Source organism: Cyprinus carpio, chromosome B5, assembly GCF_018340385.1.
Source record: "Cyprinus carpio isolate SPL01 chromosome B5, ASM1834038v1, whole genome shotgun sequence".
NCBI lineage: Eukaryota > Metazoa > Chordata > Actinopteri > Cypriniformes > Cyprinidae > Cyprinus > Cyprinus carpio.
This window is the reverse complement of record NC_056601.1, coordinates 16,822,084-16,837,885: the sequence shown is the minus strand read 5'-3', so window position 1 is coordinate 16,837,885 and position 15,802 is coordinate 16,822,084. Positions and strand designations below refer to the sequence as shown.

The window sequence follows — 15,802 nt, the reverse complement described above, 5'->3', positions numbered from 1 at the left end:
AGCGATCTGTCTTCCTCAGGCGGAGAGGCTATTTGGGGAGCTTGGCAAATGCCGTTTCTAAAATCAACCTGTGGCGCACCGCTACACTGCAGCTCTCTGATGATTCCCACAAACGATTCATATGCGAAACACCCATGATTAGACAGGACTTTCACTAGCCACTTTAATAAATCAGCCTTGATTTACTAGAGGCTGGTGTATTTTAAAACGGACGTATAATTCTTACCTATTTTTGATTTAGGCTACAGTGCACTGTGCACAGTATAAATGTACACCCCCTTTGAATAAATATTAAATATGTATTTCTTAATGATCACTAATGCAATTAATAGACGAAATGGCAAAATTCAAATGCATTAAACATACTTAATAAAAACAGAGAAATATATGTCACAAATATCTGTAAAAGAGGTAAATTAGCAGATTTTGTTTAAATGAAGGATTGCAAAAACACCCTAGATTTAATTCAACAAATGTATAATATTCTTAGTATGTCCTTCATATTTTTAGATATACTGCACTGAACCTTCTTGGCACTAGTGTACAAGTTCATGACAAACATCTACCCTGTTTAACTCCTGGAGGATGCCCTCTTTAACTGCTCTGGTCATTAATGAGAAGTGTTGCACAACACAGGTGCTCAAGAGTGCAAAGATTGGATGAAATATATGTCCACTGAAGGATTTTCACTTTGGGAGAATGCATATCGTCATTGTTGTGTTGAACAAACGCAGGGAATCAGGAGAGAGTTGTTTTATATTTATTTTATATATTTAATTTCTGGGTTTATGCCTGTAAATGTGCACTTATGTATACATAGTGTATATATAAATATGCACAAATATTTTATTTTATAAGGTCTCTGCTAATGTGAGATCTATACAAATTTGTATCTCTGTTAATTTTTATTTCTTTATTGTATTTACTGGCATTACTTTTCCCCGCTGATGAAAAAAAAAGTCATGATTACACACAGTTAAAGAAGGTGCAAACAATATTTATTTTGATGATGTATTTGGTTTTGGATGTTCAATTTAGGTTTAAAATTCTACATGTAATGCAACTAGTGGTGTTTTTTATTATATCAGTGGGTAAATGTATGTAAGAAGTCTCTTACAATTATGTGATAAAGAAATTAAAGTTCCTTAAAGTATATCATCATTATATAAAAGATGGAGATATTACAGAGCACCACCTTGTTTTGAACTTGAATTTCATTTGTGCCAGTTATAACAAACATTATGAGATATAAAATAATTTCTAACCCTAATAATTTCTTACCTGTGGCTTTTTCTAGTAGATAACATTGTTACAGCCTTCCTCTGTCATTCACATCGATTCACAACCGATGCCTTGAGCTGGGACTCAACATAAAGCAGCGTCTCTGGGAGACCCTCAACTGTCCTGCACTGGTGGAGACAGAACATCCTGATGGGCGTGTGCTCATCACTGAGAGCTTCTCTACAAACAGTAGAAAAATCTTCACTCCTCGGGTCCATGTGGACATCAGAAAAGAACCCCTTCTGGAGGAACCTCAAAGAAAGAAGCCCAGACACTGAGTCATTACAGTGGGACCTACTGTGCAGTATGTATGTAAATACTGTACAGTATATACACTGTACATTGTTATAGAGTTTAAGTTTGTAGAGTATGTTTTTTAGCACATTGCTATGTGGTTGTTGGGAAGTTTTTGTTGATTATCAGTGCATTGATTGCAGATGTTGTATGCAGTTTTTAGCACATTGCAATGGTTGTTGATATTTTGGGTGGTTTCTTGTGTCCTGGCATTTTTTATATTTAAAAATAGTTGTATACTTTTATTTTTTTTTATTATGTGTTTTTTTTTAGTTTTAAAGTATATTTAGACTTTTTGTAAGTATAAGACAAGTATACTTAAATGTCATATTAAGTATATTTCTGAGGAGTATATAAAGTCCATTTCTGAGAAGTACATAAAAAGTAAACTAAAAGCATACTTTCTTATTTTTTGTTTAAAAGAAGTATACTAATAGTACACTTGAATAAACTTCTTTTTCGTAAGGGTTTGCAGAGGTTTCTAATCAGATGTTAGCGTATTGCTGTGCAGTACTCTTCTGTTTTTAGTGTGTTGCTACATTGATGTTAGGGTGTTGTGAGTGGTTGGTTGACTCGGGTTGCTTTTGAAGAGTTAGGGTAGGTTAGGGTCACACGGTTTGCAGCTTGACATGCTGTGAGGGCTCGTGTGCATTAGTGATGTTCAGAGCTATGCCTGATCAGGAAAACTGATCAGAGCTGCATTTCCCAAAAGCATCATAAGCTTAAGTACATTGTTGACCCACTGAAACCAGTGCAGCTACAATGAACTTACAGTGGCATGAGAAAGTTTGAGAACCCCTTGAAGAATCTGTGAAAATGTGAATAATTTTAACAAAATATGAGAGATCATACAAAATGCATGTTGTTGTTTTTTTATTTAGTACTGTCCTGAGTAAGATATTTTACATAAAAGATGTTTACATGTAGTAACATGTAGCAAAAGACAAAAAAACAAACAAACAAAAAAAAAGTTTCTTAATACTGTGTGTGGTTACCTGGATGATCCATGACTGTTTTTTTTTTTTTTTGTTTTGTTTTTTTGTGATGGTTGTTCATGAGTCCCTTGTTTGTTCTGAACAGTTAAACTGAGCACTGTTCTTCAGAAAAATCTTCAAGCTCCTGCAGATTCTTCAGTTTTCCAGCATCTTTTGCATATTTGAACCCTTCCCAGCAGTGACTGTATGATTTTGAGATCCATCTTTTCAAAATGAGGACAACTGAGGGAGTCAAACACAACTATTACAAAGGTTCAAACGTTTACTGATGCCCCAGAAGGAAACATGATGCATTAAGAATCGGTGGGTGAAAACTTTTTGAATTTGAAGATCAAGGTAAATTGTACTTAATTTGTCTTTCGGGAAACATGCAAGTTTCTTCTGTTGGTTCCAAGGGGCAGTACTAAATGAAAAAAAAAAAAAAAAAAAAAAAAAAAAGACAAAGAAGATATTTAAGGTCTTTAAGGTGGCATGCTTTTAGGGTCTAGGCCAACCTGGATATATGGCTAACAGTAAAACAAATCCAGTATGGAGAAGAGGCTCACAGACACACACACACACACACACACACACACACACACACACACACACACACAGAAATGAAATGGTTAAACTATTATATTAATACTCAGTAAGCATGCTTGCACACACACACACACACACACACACACACACACACACACACACACACACACACACACACACACACACACACACACACACACACACACACACACACACACACACACACACACACACACACACACATACACACACACAGAGAAATTAAATGGTTAAACTATTATATTAATACTCAGTAAGCATGCTTGCACACACACACACACAGACATACATGCACACACACACACAAATTGTGTTAAGATATAGACATTTGAAATAAATGATACGTGACAATATTTATTGCAAGTCTTCTCTTTTTAAGAGTTTATAGGTCATTTTCAGGTTTCACTGTAATCATAATCTGGCATAATTGTAAACACTGATATGTCTGTATGAGTCAATGTGATTTTAAATGTTATAACAGTGATTTTATAATGTCTAAGCATGAATCCAGCAAACAGAATTATCTCATTAGTGCTCTTCTACTGCCATCTAGTGGTTATAAATGCAATTTCTCCTTTAACACTGTTTTTAACCTTTATAACTATCATAGTTATTTTTTGCCCAGTCTTAAATTTTTCATGCATGTTTAGAATGAAATTATGCATCATTTTACACAGGTTTGTGAAGTTGTAAGCTTTCTTTTAGGATTTATAGCCCTTTGGGTACACAATGTAAAGAACAAATTTTAAAATGACCGGTTTATAGTTGTCCAAATGCAAATGTTCAACTTTTTTTTTTTTTTTTTATAAATATAAAAATAATAATTGACCTAGAGAGTCTAGAGAATAGTACTGCACAGATTTGATTGATTTTGAGTGAAAAACCGAGGACTAGTTCACAAATGTTGGTTTTTAAAATAATCTCAAATACTTAATTAACAGTTTGATTGACAGCATTGGTCCCTGAGGTAAAGTTGTTCAAAATAAGGAGATAAATCATATGATGTGAACATTTTCTTTTTGCAATTTACTATAGAAATTTTGTGTTTTGGATGCCTTTTTAACTGTTATAGCGCCACCTATGGCCAGATCTGTATGAAACTTATTAAGTGTCTTCTGTCACGTTTTCACCAAGTTTCGTAAAGTTTTGATCTTTTATTTATGTTTGTCTTTTGGGTATATTTGACCACGCCCCTTTTCTAAATGTCCCTGTTAAAGGTAACCGAAGGACAAAATCCAATTTTCTTTTGGTAATTATTGATCTGGAGACTCCAGAAAATATTACTGCAGTGGTTTGATCGATATTGAGCGAAAAACCTAGGACTAGTTCGCAAAAGTAGGTTTTTAACATATTTTTGAATATTTAATGAATTAGGTGCTTAAAATTTGTTTGGCCAATGGCGGCCATGTTTTTTGAGATACGCGAATTTCCTCGGACAAAGACACAGCATACCAATTCTCAAGTCGATCGGACCTGGTTGCCTAGTTATAGTTTTTTCGATCTTATAGCGCCACCAAGTGGCAGATCTGTGCATTTAAAAAAATGACCAAAGATTGAGCTCATATACGTGCACCAAGTTTCAGCTCGCTAGGCCTTACGGTTTGGGCTGCACGATCAGTTTTACCCGTTTTTATACAGTCTACGGTTTTACCGGAAAAAACAACAACAACAACAACAACAAAACAACCTACAATTTCAATAAGGTTTCAGCACTACGTGCTTGAAACCCTCTTAATACTTATTATAAACATCTTTATACATCGTTACCCGAAGTTGTTGATGATGTAAGGGAAACACGGAGCGATGTGATGATGTCAGTGCGTGCTCACGCTGTCTCTGTGTTGACGTGGCTTCTCAGTCTGTCTCCATAACGTTAATCCAGCAGCTGAAGTAATGAGGCACATAGCGAAAACTGGAGAATGCCATAATCACTAAAGCCAAGCGGACCACATTCGTTTCTCAGGTAAACCGCACCAAAAATGATAAACAGAAGATTACTGAGAGCTAGTTTATTACCTGAAATCGAGATGGATAGCAAAGCAAATCACCGTTTGTTGCTATAAAGTTTGGTTAGCATCATTAGCACGAGATCATTGACCCTGTTTACTAAAGAGGATTTCAAGCCGTTAAGTATTTTTTAATCACAGAGTGATATGTTTACAGGAATTGCGGTATTATTGTGCACTCTAAGAGACTATTTCGTTTCTTTATTCAGATGAGATACTGAAGTTGTGTTGCGTAACGCTGGCTAAAATAAAATGCTAACTGGGCTACTTAACGTTAGCTTTTACTTTTATAAACCTTACTAAGTTACTATTCAATAATCATAGCCATTTAGCGTTTACTTCGTGTGCTTAAAAGCTGTTTGGTCAGATGTCTTTGTTAGTTTCTTGAATATGAAACGTGTATGTTAATATTTTGAAGTCATGTTTACATGCTAATACCTGTGTAGCTGCTAGTCAGCGCTACCTGCGAGTGCCAGGCCACGTAAGAACTCCAGTTCACATGGAAAAACTAGTTAATATTTTTTGCTGTTTCAACATAAATTAGCTAGTGAAAATTTCTAAAATAGCTTCTGTCAACGTCGGCCAAGGTTGAATTTGGTCTTATCAGCAGTGTTAGAAGGCTACTCTGCAGTGTACAACAGCTAAGATATCCATCCCTATCTAATTTTTCCTAACCTCAGCTATTTCCAAATAACCGCAGAACCATAGAGTAGTTTGTGAAGCACACGCATGTCCAACAAAAACTTCATTCATCTGCCTTTTGTTCTTTTTACAGTAAAAAAAAATGACTGGAAGGAACCAGCACAATGGTTTCCAGTTTGCAACCATAGTGCAGCCACCCACAGGTGGATACATGTCTGCTTTCGGAAACAACTCAGAGACTGACTACTCGGAGGAGGATGGAGAGACCTTTGAGCTACGTTCCAGAGGCAGGGAGAGGCATCACAGGAGCACATCTACAGATCGCAAGGACGATATTGTCTACTTAATACGGGACATAAAAGAGGGAGATACGCTGATCAGTATTTCTCTGCAATATTTCTGTACTGTAAGTTCCCTTGTTGTTTTTCTATTTCAGTATGTTTATAGAAATACAACAGACATCACCATGAAATCTTATGTGCATGTAAAGTATATTGTTGTATAACATTAACTAGAATAATACTTTTATTTATTAATTCAAAAGGGACAGGTTTAGTCCAAAAATGAAAATTTGGTCATTAATTACTCACCCTCATGCTTGATATACTTACCCACATCAAAGAATGTATACCTGGACAAAAAAATGGTCTGACTAATCATTCATGTATTGATTTTTGGTCAATTTCTGCATAGTGTAGATGATGTTGAATTAGAGAAAATTTAAACTTTAGTATTAAGAGATCATACGGCTATAATGATTAAAATCAACAAAGGTGCTGAAAGTCCAACTGGTCCTAAAACAAACTATTTGAAATGAAATGAAACCTTGTTAAGAGAAAGATTGTAACCAGTGTTAGGGAAAGTTACTTTTAAAAGTAATGCATTATAATATTTTGTTACTCCATAAAAAAGTAACTTAATTATGTAACTTAGTTACTTTTTATGGAAAGTAATGCATTACGTTACTTTCTAAATATGGGTTGGGCACATTGTTTGTTTTTAATATAAAATGTTATATTTTTAGAAAATGTAAAAACCCTTTCACACCAAAAAGGGAAAGGAGTAAGCCTCAGGCTGAAGGAAAAGTAAATTCACGTCTGTACAGTAGAACACAGGAGAAGTTTCAACACTCTTTAGCAATAAAAAAAACAATGACGCACAAATGTTAGTTTATCTAAAGTCATTTTTGCTAATTATTATGGTTGAATTGGATCATTGAAGGTCAGCAGCAAAGACATTGGTTATTGAAATGGGATTAAATAAAGGATATATGTGTTATTTAACATTTCATTATTGCAGTTTTGCGTCACATTCTGAGTTTGCATTTCACGGTTTTAATTAATTTCGATGAATACTGAATCAGTTTTTTTTGTGAGTAAGATGAATTAATGCATGTTCACATTTAGTCTGGAACTACAGTAACATCATGTTTACACAGCGTACACAAAGCATGGGGACAGGAGACTTGTCAGTCAATAAATGGGAAAACAAAGTAACTGGTGTTACTTGTTTAAAAAAGCAACTCAGATATGTTCTTGTAAATTAAAATGCGTTACTTTACTAGTTACTTGAAAAAAGTAATCTGATTACATAACTCGCGTATTTTCCACTGATTTTAACTCTACACTCTTACGTCATTGAGTATAGGTGGATCTATGAATATGCAAATTATTTCCGTCTCCACTCATTCACACAAGCCAGAACCTACTTAATTTTCCCTTAGTTAGCAAAAGTAATAAATGTTGTGGTAAATGCTACACAGTGGCAATCTTGGATTAATGGTTATCACTGACTTTCATTGCCGTTTTGAGAATGAAATCATGAATGTATTTAAAATTATAGCTTAGAAAGTACACTCCCTTAACAATCACAGAAAAGTTGTCACTGGTCTTAGTTCATGAGAATCTCACAGCGTTCCATTGTAATTCATTATTTACATTTTGTCTGCACCTTGTTTGTTATACTAACATTTGTTTGTGCCGGCCCACAAACTGAATTCTTCATTAATGTCACAAGTTATTATGTTGCCTTCTGCTTCACATTACACCTCATTATAACAGGTTCTTCCTGATCTTGTTTGGGACACAACTAGCTCTGTATTTTCCCATTACTCCATGTTTCTTAGTTGATCTGACATGTAAAAACAAAGCAGTTCTGCCCCCAAATATATATAATGCATGTAAGGTTGTTGTCGTCAGAGCTTGAACTGATTGTACTAATTCTTTCTTATCTCAGGTTGCAGACATAAAGCGGGCCAACAACCTTCTAACTGAGCAGGACTTCTTTGCGCTGCGTTCCATAAGGATCCCTGTGAGAAAGTTCAGCTCATTCACAGAAACTCACAACACCGCTCCCCACAAAAGCAGCTCACCAGGTTGCACTCGTAGAATCTCAGAGATCCCGATTTCTGGAGCTTCCTTAGATTCCACTTCCTCTTCCTCATCTGTGGACAGCGTGGAGTGCTTCCTGCAGGAGAAGGACAAGGACATTCAACTTCTCGTCAAGTCATCTGCCCCTTCCAGGAGCGGCCTGAACGAGGTTGTGTCCTTGCTGGAGCAGCCGCTTTTGGGAGACCCTGAGCGTAGACCAGCCCAAAAGAAAGACCCATACTATGGTGCTGACTGGGGAATGAGATGGTGGACCGCAGTTGCCATTATGTTGGTCGTGGGCATAGTTACACCTGTTTTTTACCTGTTGTACTATGAAGTTTTGATGAAAGCAGATGTTAGCCACCATACTACCATTGACTCTATCAGGCCTGGACCAACACAGGCAGCTGCTGCTGAGCCTCATGGGTTACCACGGACCAGTGCTGCCTCTCACCTACAGCCTGCTCCTAAACGGCAACATTTTGTGAAGCATGAAGAGGAAACATAAAGGGGCACTTAAATCACCAGGAACTGATTTGGAGGCATTAATAGAAGGTATAAGCGGAACCACATTTTAAGTGAAATTAACTGAAACACGTGAGAGGATCAAGTAATCACGAAATGATTCCAGTCCTGTCAGCAATCGTCCTTGATGCATTTTGCAGTTGATTGCTGGTTTTGTTGCGTCTCACTCATGAGCCAGTGTATATCTTTGTACCTCTATTAAGCTCGTAGTTTGCATCAATGGCAAAAAGCTGATGTATTGTTTAGGATATTTGCTGCCACTGTCTGGTTGTCAGGGAAATAAACATGGTAATTTATTTTAGAAAATGTAGAATCCAGATTCAGTATTGCAATTGTGATGGTATATATATAAAAAAAAAAGTTGCTGGTTTTAAAATTTTAACCTTTGCTTGTAAAAAAGAAAAACACCTAAATGGAACCATAATGGATTCCTGTTTTTTTCTTCTAGCAAGAACACGGATGATTTCTAAATTATTCTCAAACATGTTAGGTTCCATTGAAGTAGCAGAGATGTAAGCATTTCTATGAAACATGGAGTACACTAATGACATTTGAACAGTATGTGCCTTCATCCTGTAGATGCAGGTTGAAAATAAAGGAATTATATTTTAGTATCTGAATCTCCTCTAATTATTTTTAAGCTTTGAATTTTATAATCATTTTGCTTAAATGATACCAGTTTAGACTATCTATATAATTAAGCTGAATCTTATTTTTATACCTATACAACACTGTGCTCTTTGTAGACATGAAGTGTATCAACTAAATCTAGTGCTTTTATATAGTACATAAGTATTGATACATAATTTTTGTGCTTGATATGATTTGCATAGGATGTTCTTTAATTTTTGTGCTTTTTTTTTTTTTTTTTGCTAGTAAGTGGCTTCATCCATGTTGTCATCACTTCCTCCCCCATAATCATCACCATCTTCAAAGTAGCTTGCTATGTAGTCATTTTCCTATGGGGAGAAAAAAAGAAGTACTTTTAGTGCTCTGGAATTCTGAGTACATTTGTTATTGATTATTCAAACATGACTGTTGTGTACAAATATACATCTCAATATATGCTGTCAAAACAGTTGCACTAAAATAGTTTTCCCAGTAACTGAAACCATCTTAGACATATGCAGGTACTTGGGTGTGCACTTGACCGATGACGTGACAGGAATGCCATAAGGTTTTTTAATGAATGGAAGAATGAATGCCACAGAGAAATAAATAAACACCACTCACACACCTGAATGGTAGGTGCATCAGATAAAAATATTAGTAAATAAGAAAACAGTGTCACGTTTTACAAACTAAAGGACAACTAAACTAAAAAGGAAAAAAAAAATGTTCTAATGTTTCCATTAGTAGAATGAAAAGCTATTTGAAAAATGGCTTTTAGCTTTGCACAGATATTTCGTTGTGAAACAATCACACTAGTCTGGTGCTTAAGCATGCACTATTTAAAGGGGTCATCGGATGCCCATTTTCCACAAGTAGATATGATTCTTTAGGGTCTAAATGAAAAGTCTGTAACATAGTTTGGTTAAAATTTCTCAATGGTAGTGTAAAACAACACCACTTTTACCCTGTCAAAAACAGCTCTGTCTACAGTACTGTTTTGTTGCATTCCGCTTTAAATGCAAATGAGCTCTGCTGACCCTGCCCCTCTCTTTCAAGCCGCTCTCAGAGAGACTGCTTACTTTAGCCACATTTATCATAAAACTTGCTAATTAGCACATTATTAGGAAAGTAAATGACGACTGCCATGTTCATTATTACATCCAACAACAGAACACCTCAATCGCATTCTTCGCATTCTTGTCTACATTTGGTCCTGCGTTGAAAAAATGGCAGACTGATGACAGCTCACTCAGGGTGGGTCTAAGGTAAGATGCCAGTCCAGTCTGTGCTGAAACGCCACTGTCAATCAAACTATCGTGGAAGGGGCAGGCATCTGAGATCGGCTCGATTTGAGAACGGGGAAATGATTTAACGAGATTAAAAAAAAAAAAAAGTGTTTGTGTACACACACTGCCAACACACATTTCAGTTCAAACAGCTTGTAAAAGTGTATGTCACATCCGATGACCCCTTTAAGTGTTATAGTTAGATTAAAGTTTAAATTAAAAATTTACATTTTTGTTAAATTTTCATGTACAACATGCTACAGATGTTTTTGAGAAAGAATGGTTAAACCTTAAATACTGCTATTGGTAAATGTTTTTACCTCTTCAAGCTCTTCTTCATATTCTCCTTCAATTTCTGCTTCTTCTTCTCCTTCCTCGTCTTCTTTCTTCCCTCCCTCTGCTTCATCCTCCTCGTCTGATTTTACATCTCCCTTCTTTTCAAGTTCCTGAAAAACAAGCGCAAGTGAAACAAAAGCACATTCCAAACATATATGTATAAAGCAGTTCATTTAATATGTTTAGTAGATGATGACCTATAACATGAACGTACATCAAGTTTATTCAGCACTTCCTCCTTGTCCTTACTTGAGATCTTTGCATTTTTCGTAGTATCTGTAAATATTAAAATTATTTACAGTTTATTCAAAAATGCGGTTTGTTTAATGAGGGATTCTGCATTTTTGAGATGACCTCTTTTCTTTCTAATTATCTTCTTTTGTGGCTTCAGCTCCTTTGGAAGACGGTTCCAATCTACAAAGCAAGTTTATCATTTGTCTGAAATCAGCCAATTTAAATAGTACTTATAAGTGAGTCCTGTATTACCTGGTGTCCAGTTGTCATCTTCAATTCTTTTAATTTCTCTTGTGTATTTCTCCTTGTACCTCTCCACATCTGTGAATTATACTGGTGAGCACATTGGCAAACACTTTAAAACTGAAGATCACTTTCTTTTAACTTCTACATTTCTGACTTTTCATATTTTAATCTAAATCAAATAACAATCACAGCTATTTTCAAGGTTATACTATCCCTAATCAGTTATACTATTTCATTTAAATGGAGTTAAATGGATAGATTAATGTCTTAAGGCCACTGTTAAAACACAACATTGCCCTCAGTGCTCTCACTCATAGTCATCTACTTTTACAATATGATTATCTCAGAAATCCTAAGACCCCAAGCAGGAAACAATAGGTATTATGTGTTACCAAATTAAATAAAAGCTACTTCTCACCTCCCTTTCCTGCATGGGGTTTTATGTTAAACGGGAGGTCTTTCATTCGTCCTCTCATCTCTTGTTTCAAAGCTCTCATATAGTCTTCATCCTCCCCAGCTTTCAAAGGCCCTGGTTTATATTCAATTTGCTGAAAAGAAGCAAATAAGAATTATGTAATAGATGGTGTAATGGATTCCTCTAAAACTAAAAATGTGGATATTGGGGGTGGGAAGAAGAAACCAACTCACTGGGAAGAGTGGAGTTGGCCCTCTCTGGGTTTCTGGCATGGACCCTCTGGTGAGACCCAGGGCCTCGATGTTGAAAGTGAATGCTGCTATTCCTCTGCCTTTTCCTGCCATTTTGGTCAGTCAAATATTCGTTGAATTTCCTGTGTGATGGAGGGGCTGATAAAGTATCAACTGGCCAAAGTGTTAAAATATTGACGTTGTTTTCGAACGTCGTGGTAAGTCACGTGACGCGCGAGCACCAATGGTTTTTGGCATAAATGACGTTAAACCTGAAACGCGCCATTAATTGAATGCCATCGCTAATGATATTTGGGAATAGACTTCACTGAGGGAAGATTATCTTTGGACAATTTCAAAATCAATCTGGGCATCACACAAAGCTATCATGTTGCTTCAGAAGAGGAGAAATAATTTCGTATGGATTCTTTTTATATGATTTTAGAAATGAAGATCCACTGAGTTGAAACATGTAAGTGGGTGAGTAACTTAAATAATGGCAACATGCAGTATTTTTTTAAAAAACTGCACCATTAAGGTAGGTGGACGCGTTGCAGCAACAATTATTTAAGGCGCAACTGCTTACCTTGTTCTGTTACAGCTTTTGGAAGAATATAAATGAGTACCTGTAAGCAATTAAATAGTATTTTAGATGATTAATATGCATGACATGGGTGGTGCCATTGCCGCATTGACCAATAGTATTTTGACTCTCCAACACGTCGTTACGCTCGATGACGTGCTGCGCTTGCGGAACAGGGTGTCAGCGTCCTTTCTGCGGCTGCAGCAGCTAGGATTTGAAACCAAAATTATAGGTTAACAGCCATACATTTAACCCTGTGTGCAACAATAACCTCTTGAATGTATTGGAGATGTCTGCGACTGACTGGTACGCGCATAAGTCGCTGGAAAATGGCGTGTTTTGGATCCAGGAGCGGTTTTATGAATCGGGGAACAGGGCGAATATCTGGCTCATACGCGGGTCCCATCAGGACGTGGTCATCGATACCGGACTGGGTTTACGGAGTCTGCCTGAATACATCAATAGTAAAGGGCTGCTAGGGGACGATTCGAAGCGCAAGAACCCGCTTTTAGCCATTGGCACGCATGTGCATTTTGATCATTCGGGAGGGCTGCATCAGTTTCAACAGGTGGGCGTGCACAAGGCGGAGGTGGATGCTCTGGCTAACGGTGACAATTTCGAGACCGTGACATGGTTATCTGACCGCGAGATCGTGGAGGATCCGGCGCCTGGATGGCGAGCAAGACGGTACAGAGTCAAGGCGGTTACGCCAACACACATATTACAAGAAGGTGTGCTATTGTACTGTTTCATGATTATAATGTTATTGTAATGCTTGCAACACTGTGTGTGTGTGTGTGTGTGTATATATATATATATATATGAGACACACACACACACACTACACACACTATTGTATAATACCGTAGAACAATGCATTGAATTGCATGACTTCATTCTGGGCAGCCTATCATAATGTCTTTGAAGAGCTCTTGAGAAAGATCGAAACAAATCAGATAATGATTGACTCACCAGAGGCATGTCAGTAGTTAGTGAAAAGAAAGCTCACTGTCTAATGTGGCTTCATCTCCTTGATGGTGGAAATACACCATTATAGTGGACTATTGGTGGAAACCCAGCAGAATCAGAGTAAAGCTCTGAGTAAATCATACATGACCTCCTCCCCATAATTCTCTGTGAATGAACTGTTTTGCAGTGAGTTGTGCTAATGCTTATGAATAAATGTTCAGTCAGTGGACAGATTAGGCCTATTTTTTTCATGCCAGTGCATCTCCAGATGTTAAGGTGACACACAGAATGTCTATAGTGAGTAGTGTGTTTAGTTTACTTGAGTGTATACATTTAGTTATATTTAGTTATAGTTAAAAGTTATGCTTAGCTGAAAATATTCAATCAGTAAGAAAGTACTCTTTGTAAATCCAGTCAAAATAAAATAATTTATCTGGTAATTGACTGTAAAAGTCATGGAAATCTATTGTGGAAAAGGTGTGTGTACTCTGAATTATTACTGTGCCTTTAACCTTTCTTGTAAATGTTTGTGGATGTTTAAAGGCATAGCTTAGGCAGATGTAATCACTGTGTGTTACCTAATAGCTTATATCCAGCAAACACACATATTTGCTTTTTTGTTCTTGGACCAGAATATCTCAGCTGTACTAATTATAAACTAACCCTTACCTCTACATAACGTACCTCACAAATCCTCCTCTGCTTCATAACTTGTGCATCATTCGATACAGCTTCTGCTGTGTCAGTGCTGCAATGCAGTGACAATATCCAGTTCCCACATTTCCTTCCTTTCCTCCTTCTCCAGGCGATGTTATCAACCTTGGGGACCGACAGCTTACTGTTCTCCACATGCCGGGCCATTCCAGAGGCAGCATTTGTCTCCATGACAAGGAGAACAAAATGCTGTTCAGTGGAGACGTGGTCTATGATGGTTCCATGATTGATTGGCTTCCATACAGCCGGATCAGCGACTACATTCATAGCTGCGAAAGGCTGGTTAAGATGGTCGATAAAGAGGAGATTGACCAGGTCATGCCTGGCCATTATAACACTTTTGGGAGCAAGCGTTTACACCGGTTAGCCTCCAACTACATCGCTAGAGCTGACGCCTGCCACAGAGCCTCCACCTGCTTGGTGAAGTCCATTGCCAGCCTGGCACTTCGAGCCTCCAACTCGAGAAGTGCCTGCTAGTAGTTATGAAAAGGACTACTGTGCAACAACATGTCATTGCAGACCTCAATATATGAAAACACTGAGCAATACAGTGTGCTAATGATATACATAAATTAATACAGTTTGATAATATTGTTTGTGATCAAGGATCAAAATAATAAAAAAAAGCTGCATAATATCCATCAAAAGCATCAAGAAGAATAGTAGACTCATATTTTAAAGGGGTCATATGATGCTGCTAAAAAGAACATTATTTTGTGTATTTGGTGTAATGCAATGTGTTTATGCGGTTTAAGGTTCAAAAAACACATTATTTTCCATATAATGTACATTATTGTTTCTCCTCTATGCCCCTCCTTTCTGAAATGCGTAAATTTTTTCAAAGCCCATCGTTCTGAAAAACCGAGGTGTGCTCTGATTCGCCAGCTATTCAGTGCATTGTGATTGGCCGAATGCTTAATGAGTTTGAAATTAATGTTTTTTAAGTTGACATACTATGCCGTCTCCCAGCAGGACGAGACTCAGTCAGCTGCTCTGCTCGTGTACATCCCATCATCGGTTCTCTTTTAACAGTTCAGTCAATGTACTGTTAGGAGTAACTGAATAACTCGGGATATTGGTTTATTTCACATCAGAGGGAGTGTAAGGCACGTTTATAAATGGAATAACTTTAGTAATTTGTGGATTAGTGCATACTGGAGATCCAAACCATTTCAAACAATTCAGTTTGATTTGGTGAACTGGTTCGAACTGGTTGAACTGTTTCGGAAGATCCAGTTAAATAGAAAGATTCATTCGCGAACCGGACATCACTTGATGAGACAAAACAAATAAAACCCCTTACAAACGAGGCATTTGTTGCATCCAGTGGGGACATAATTACTGATTATTATGACTTATACTGTCTTTTTACATGTTGCATTGCTTATCGCGCTGCGTAAACATAAAACCATGTCTGCATTTGTGATCTGAGAAACAACAAACAACAAGCCTACTCTTCTGCTCAAAACTCACGTTTGAATCATCAGTGGCAAATTATTGA

The 15,802-nt window shown here is 37.0% G+C and overlaps 3 protein-coding genes and 1 long non-coding RNA gene across 4 annotated transcripts; 2 read left to right on the top strand and 2 right to left on the bottom strand.

Annotated features, from left to right (window-relative positions):
• Window positions 1–2,741: 2,741 nt before the first annotated feature.
• LOC122137471 lies at window positions 2,742–4,973 on the bottom strand. Its single transcript, XR_006154878.1, has 3 exons — window positions 4,902–4,973; window positions 2,918–2,973; window positions 2,742–2,792 (listed from the first exon to the last, which is right to left on the bottom strand). It is a non-coding gene; the product is annotated as an uncharacterized LOC122137471 (long non-coding RNA).
• lysmd3 (LysM, putative peptidoglycan-binding, domain containing 3) lies at window positions 4,947–9,290 on the top strand. The gene is made up of 3 exons (XM_019123252.2): window positions 4,947–5,097; window positions 5,916–6,188; window positions 8,018–9,290. Exons 2-3 carry the CDS (start codon window positions 5,925–5,927, stop codon window positions 8,657–8,659), a joined length of 906 nt encoding a protein of 301 aa, XP_018978797.1. The 5' UTR covers window positions 4,947–5,097; window positions 5,916–5,924; the 3' UTR covers window positions 8,660–9,290.
• polr3g (polymerase (RNA) III (DNA directed) polypeptide G) lies at window positions 9,022–12,687 on the bottom strand. The gene is made up of 8 exons (XM_042724628.1): window positions 12,622–12,687; window positions 12,039–12,178; window positions 11,809–11,938; window positions 11,397–11,465; window positions 11,265–11,324; window positions 11,125–11,186; window positions 10,895–11,020; window positions 9,022–9,635 (listed from the first exon to the last, which is right to left on the bottom strand). Exons 2-8 carry the CDS (start codon window positions 12,147–12,149, stop codon window positions 9,549–9,551), a joined length of 645 nt encoding a protein of 214 aa, XP_042580562.1. The 5' UTR covers window positions 12,150–12,178; window positions 12,622–12,687; the 3' UTR covers window positions 9,022–9,548.
• On the top strand, window positions 12,627–15,223 carry LOC109110210 (metallo-beta-lactamase domain-containing protein 2-like). The gene is made up of 2 exons (XM_019123251.2): window positions 12,627–13,349; window positions 14,393–15,223. Exons 1-2 carry the CDS (start codon window positions 12,908–12,910, stop codon window positions 14,776–14,778), a joined length of 828 nt encoding a protein of 275 aa, XP_018978796.1. The 5' UTR covers window positions 12,627–12,907; the 3' UTR covers window positions 14,779–15,223.
• The last annotated feature ends 579 nt before the right edge of the window (window positions 15,224–15,802 follow it).

What these genes read in the sequence shown, in the direction of transcription:
- LOC109110210 (XM_019123251.2), top strand. Translation starts at nt 12,908, where the DNA reads ATGTCTGCGACTGACTGGTACGCGCATAAGTCGCTGGAAAATGGCGTG. An exon ending in AACACACATATTACAAGAAG is followed by an intron (nt 13,350 to 14,392) that starts GTGTGCTATTGT and finishes CTCCTTCTCCAG; the next exon opens with GCGATGTTATCAACCTTGGG.
- polr3g (XM_042724628.1), bottom strand. Translation starts at nt 12,149, where the DNA reads ATGGCAGGAAAAGGCAGAGGAATAGCAGCATTCACTTTCAACATCGAG. An exon ending in GATAATTAGAAAGAAAAGAG is followed by an intron (nt 11,187 to 11,264) that starts GTCATCTCAAAA and finishes TAATATTTACAG; the next exon opens with ATACTACGAAAAATGCAAAG. An exon ending in ATGAAGAAGAGCTTGAAGAG is followed by an intron (nt 9,636 to 10,894) that starts GTAAAAACATTT and finishes TTCTCCCCATAG; the next exon opens with GAAAATGACTACATAGCAAG.
- lysmd3 (XM_019123252.2), top strand. Translation starts at nt 5,925, where the DNA reads ATGACTGGAAGGAACCAGCACAATGGTTTCCAGTTTGCAACCATAGTG. An exon ending in CTCTGCAATATTTCTGTACT is followed by an intron (nt 6,189 to 8,017) that starts GTAAGTTCCCTT and finishes TTCTTATCTCAG; the next exon opens with GTTGCAGACATAAAGCGGGC.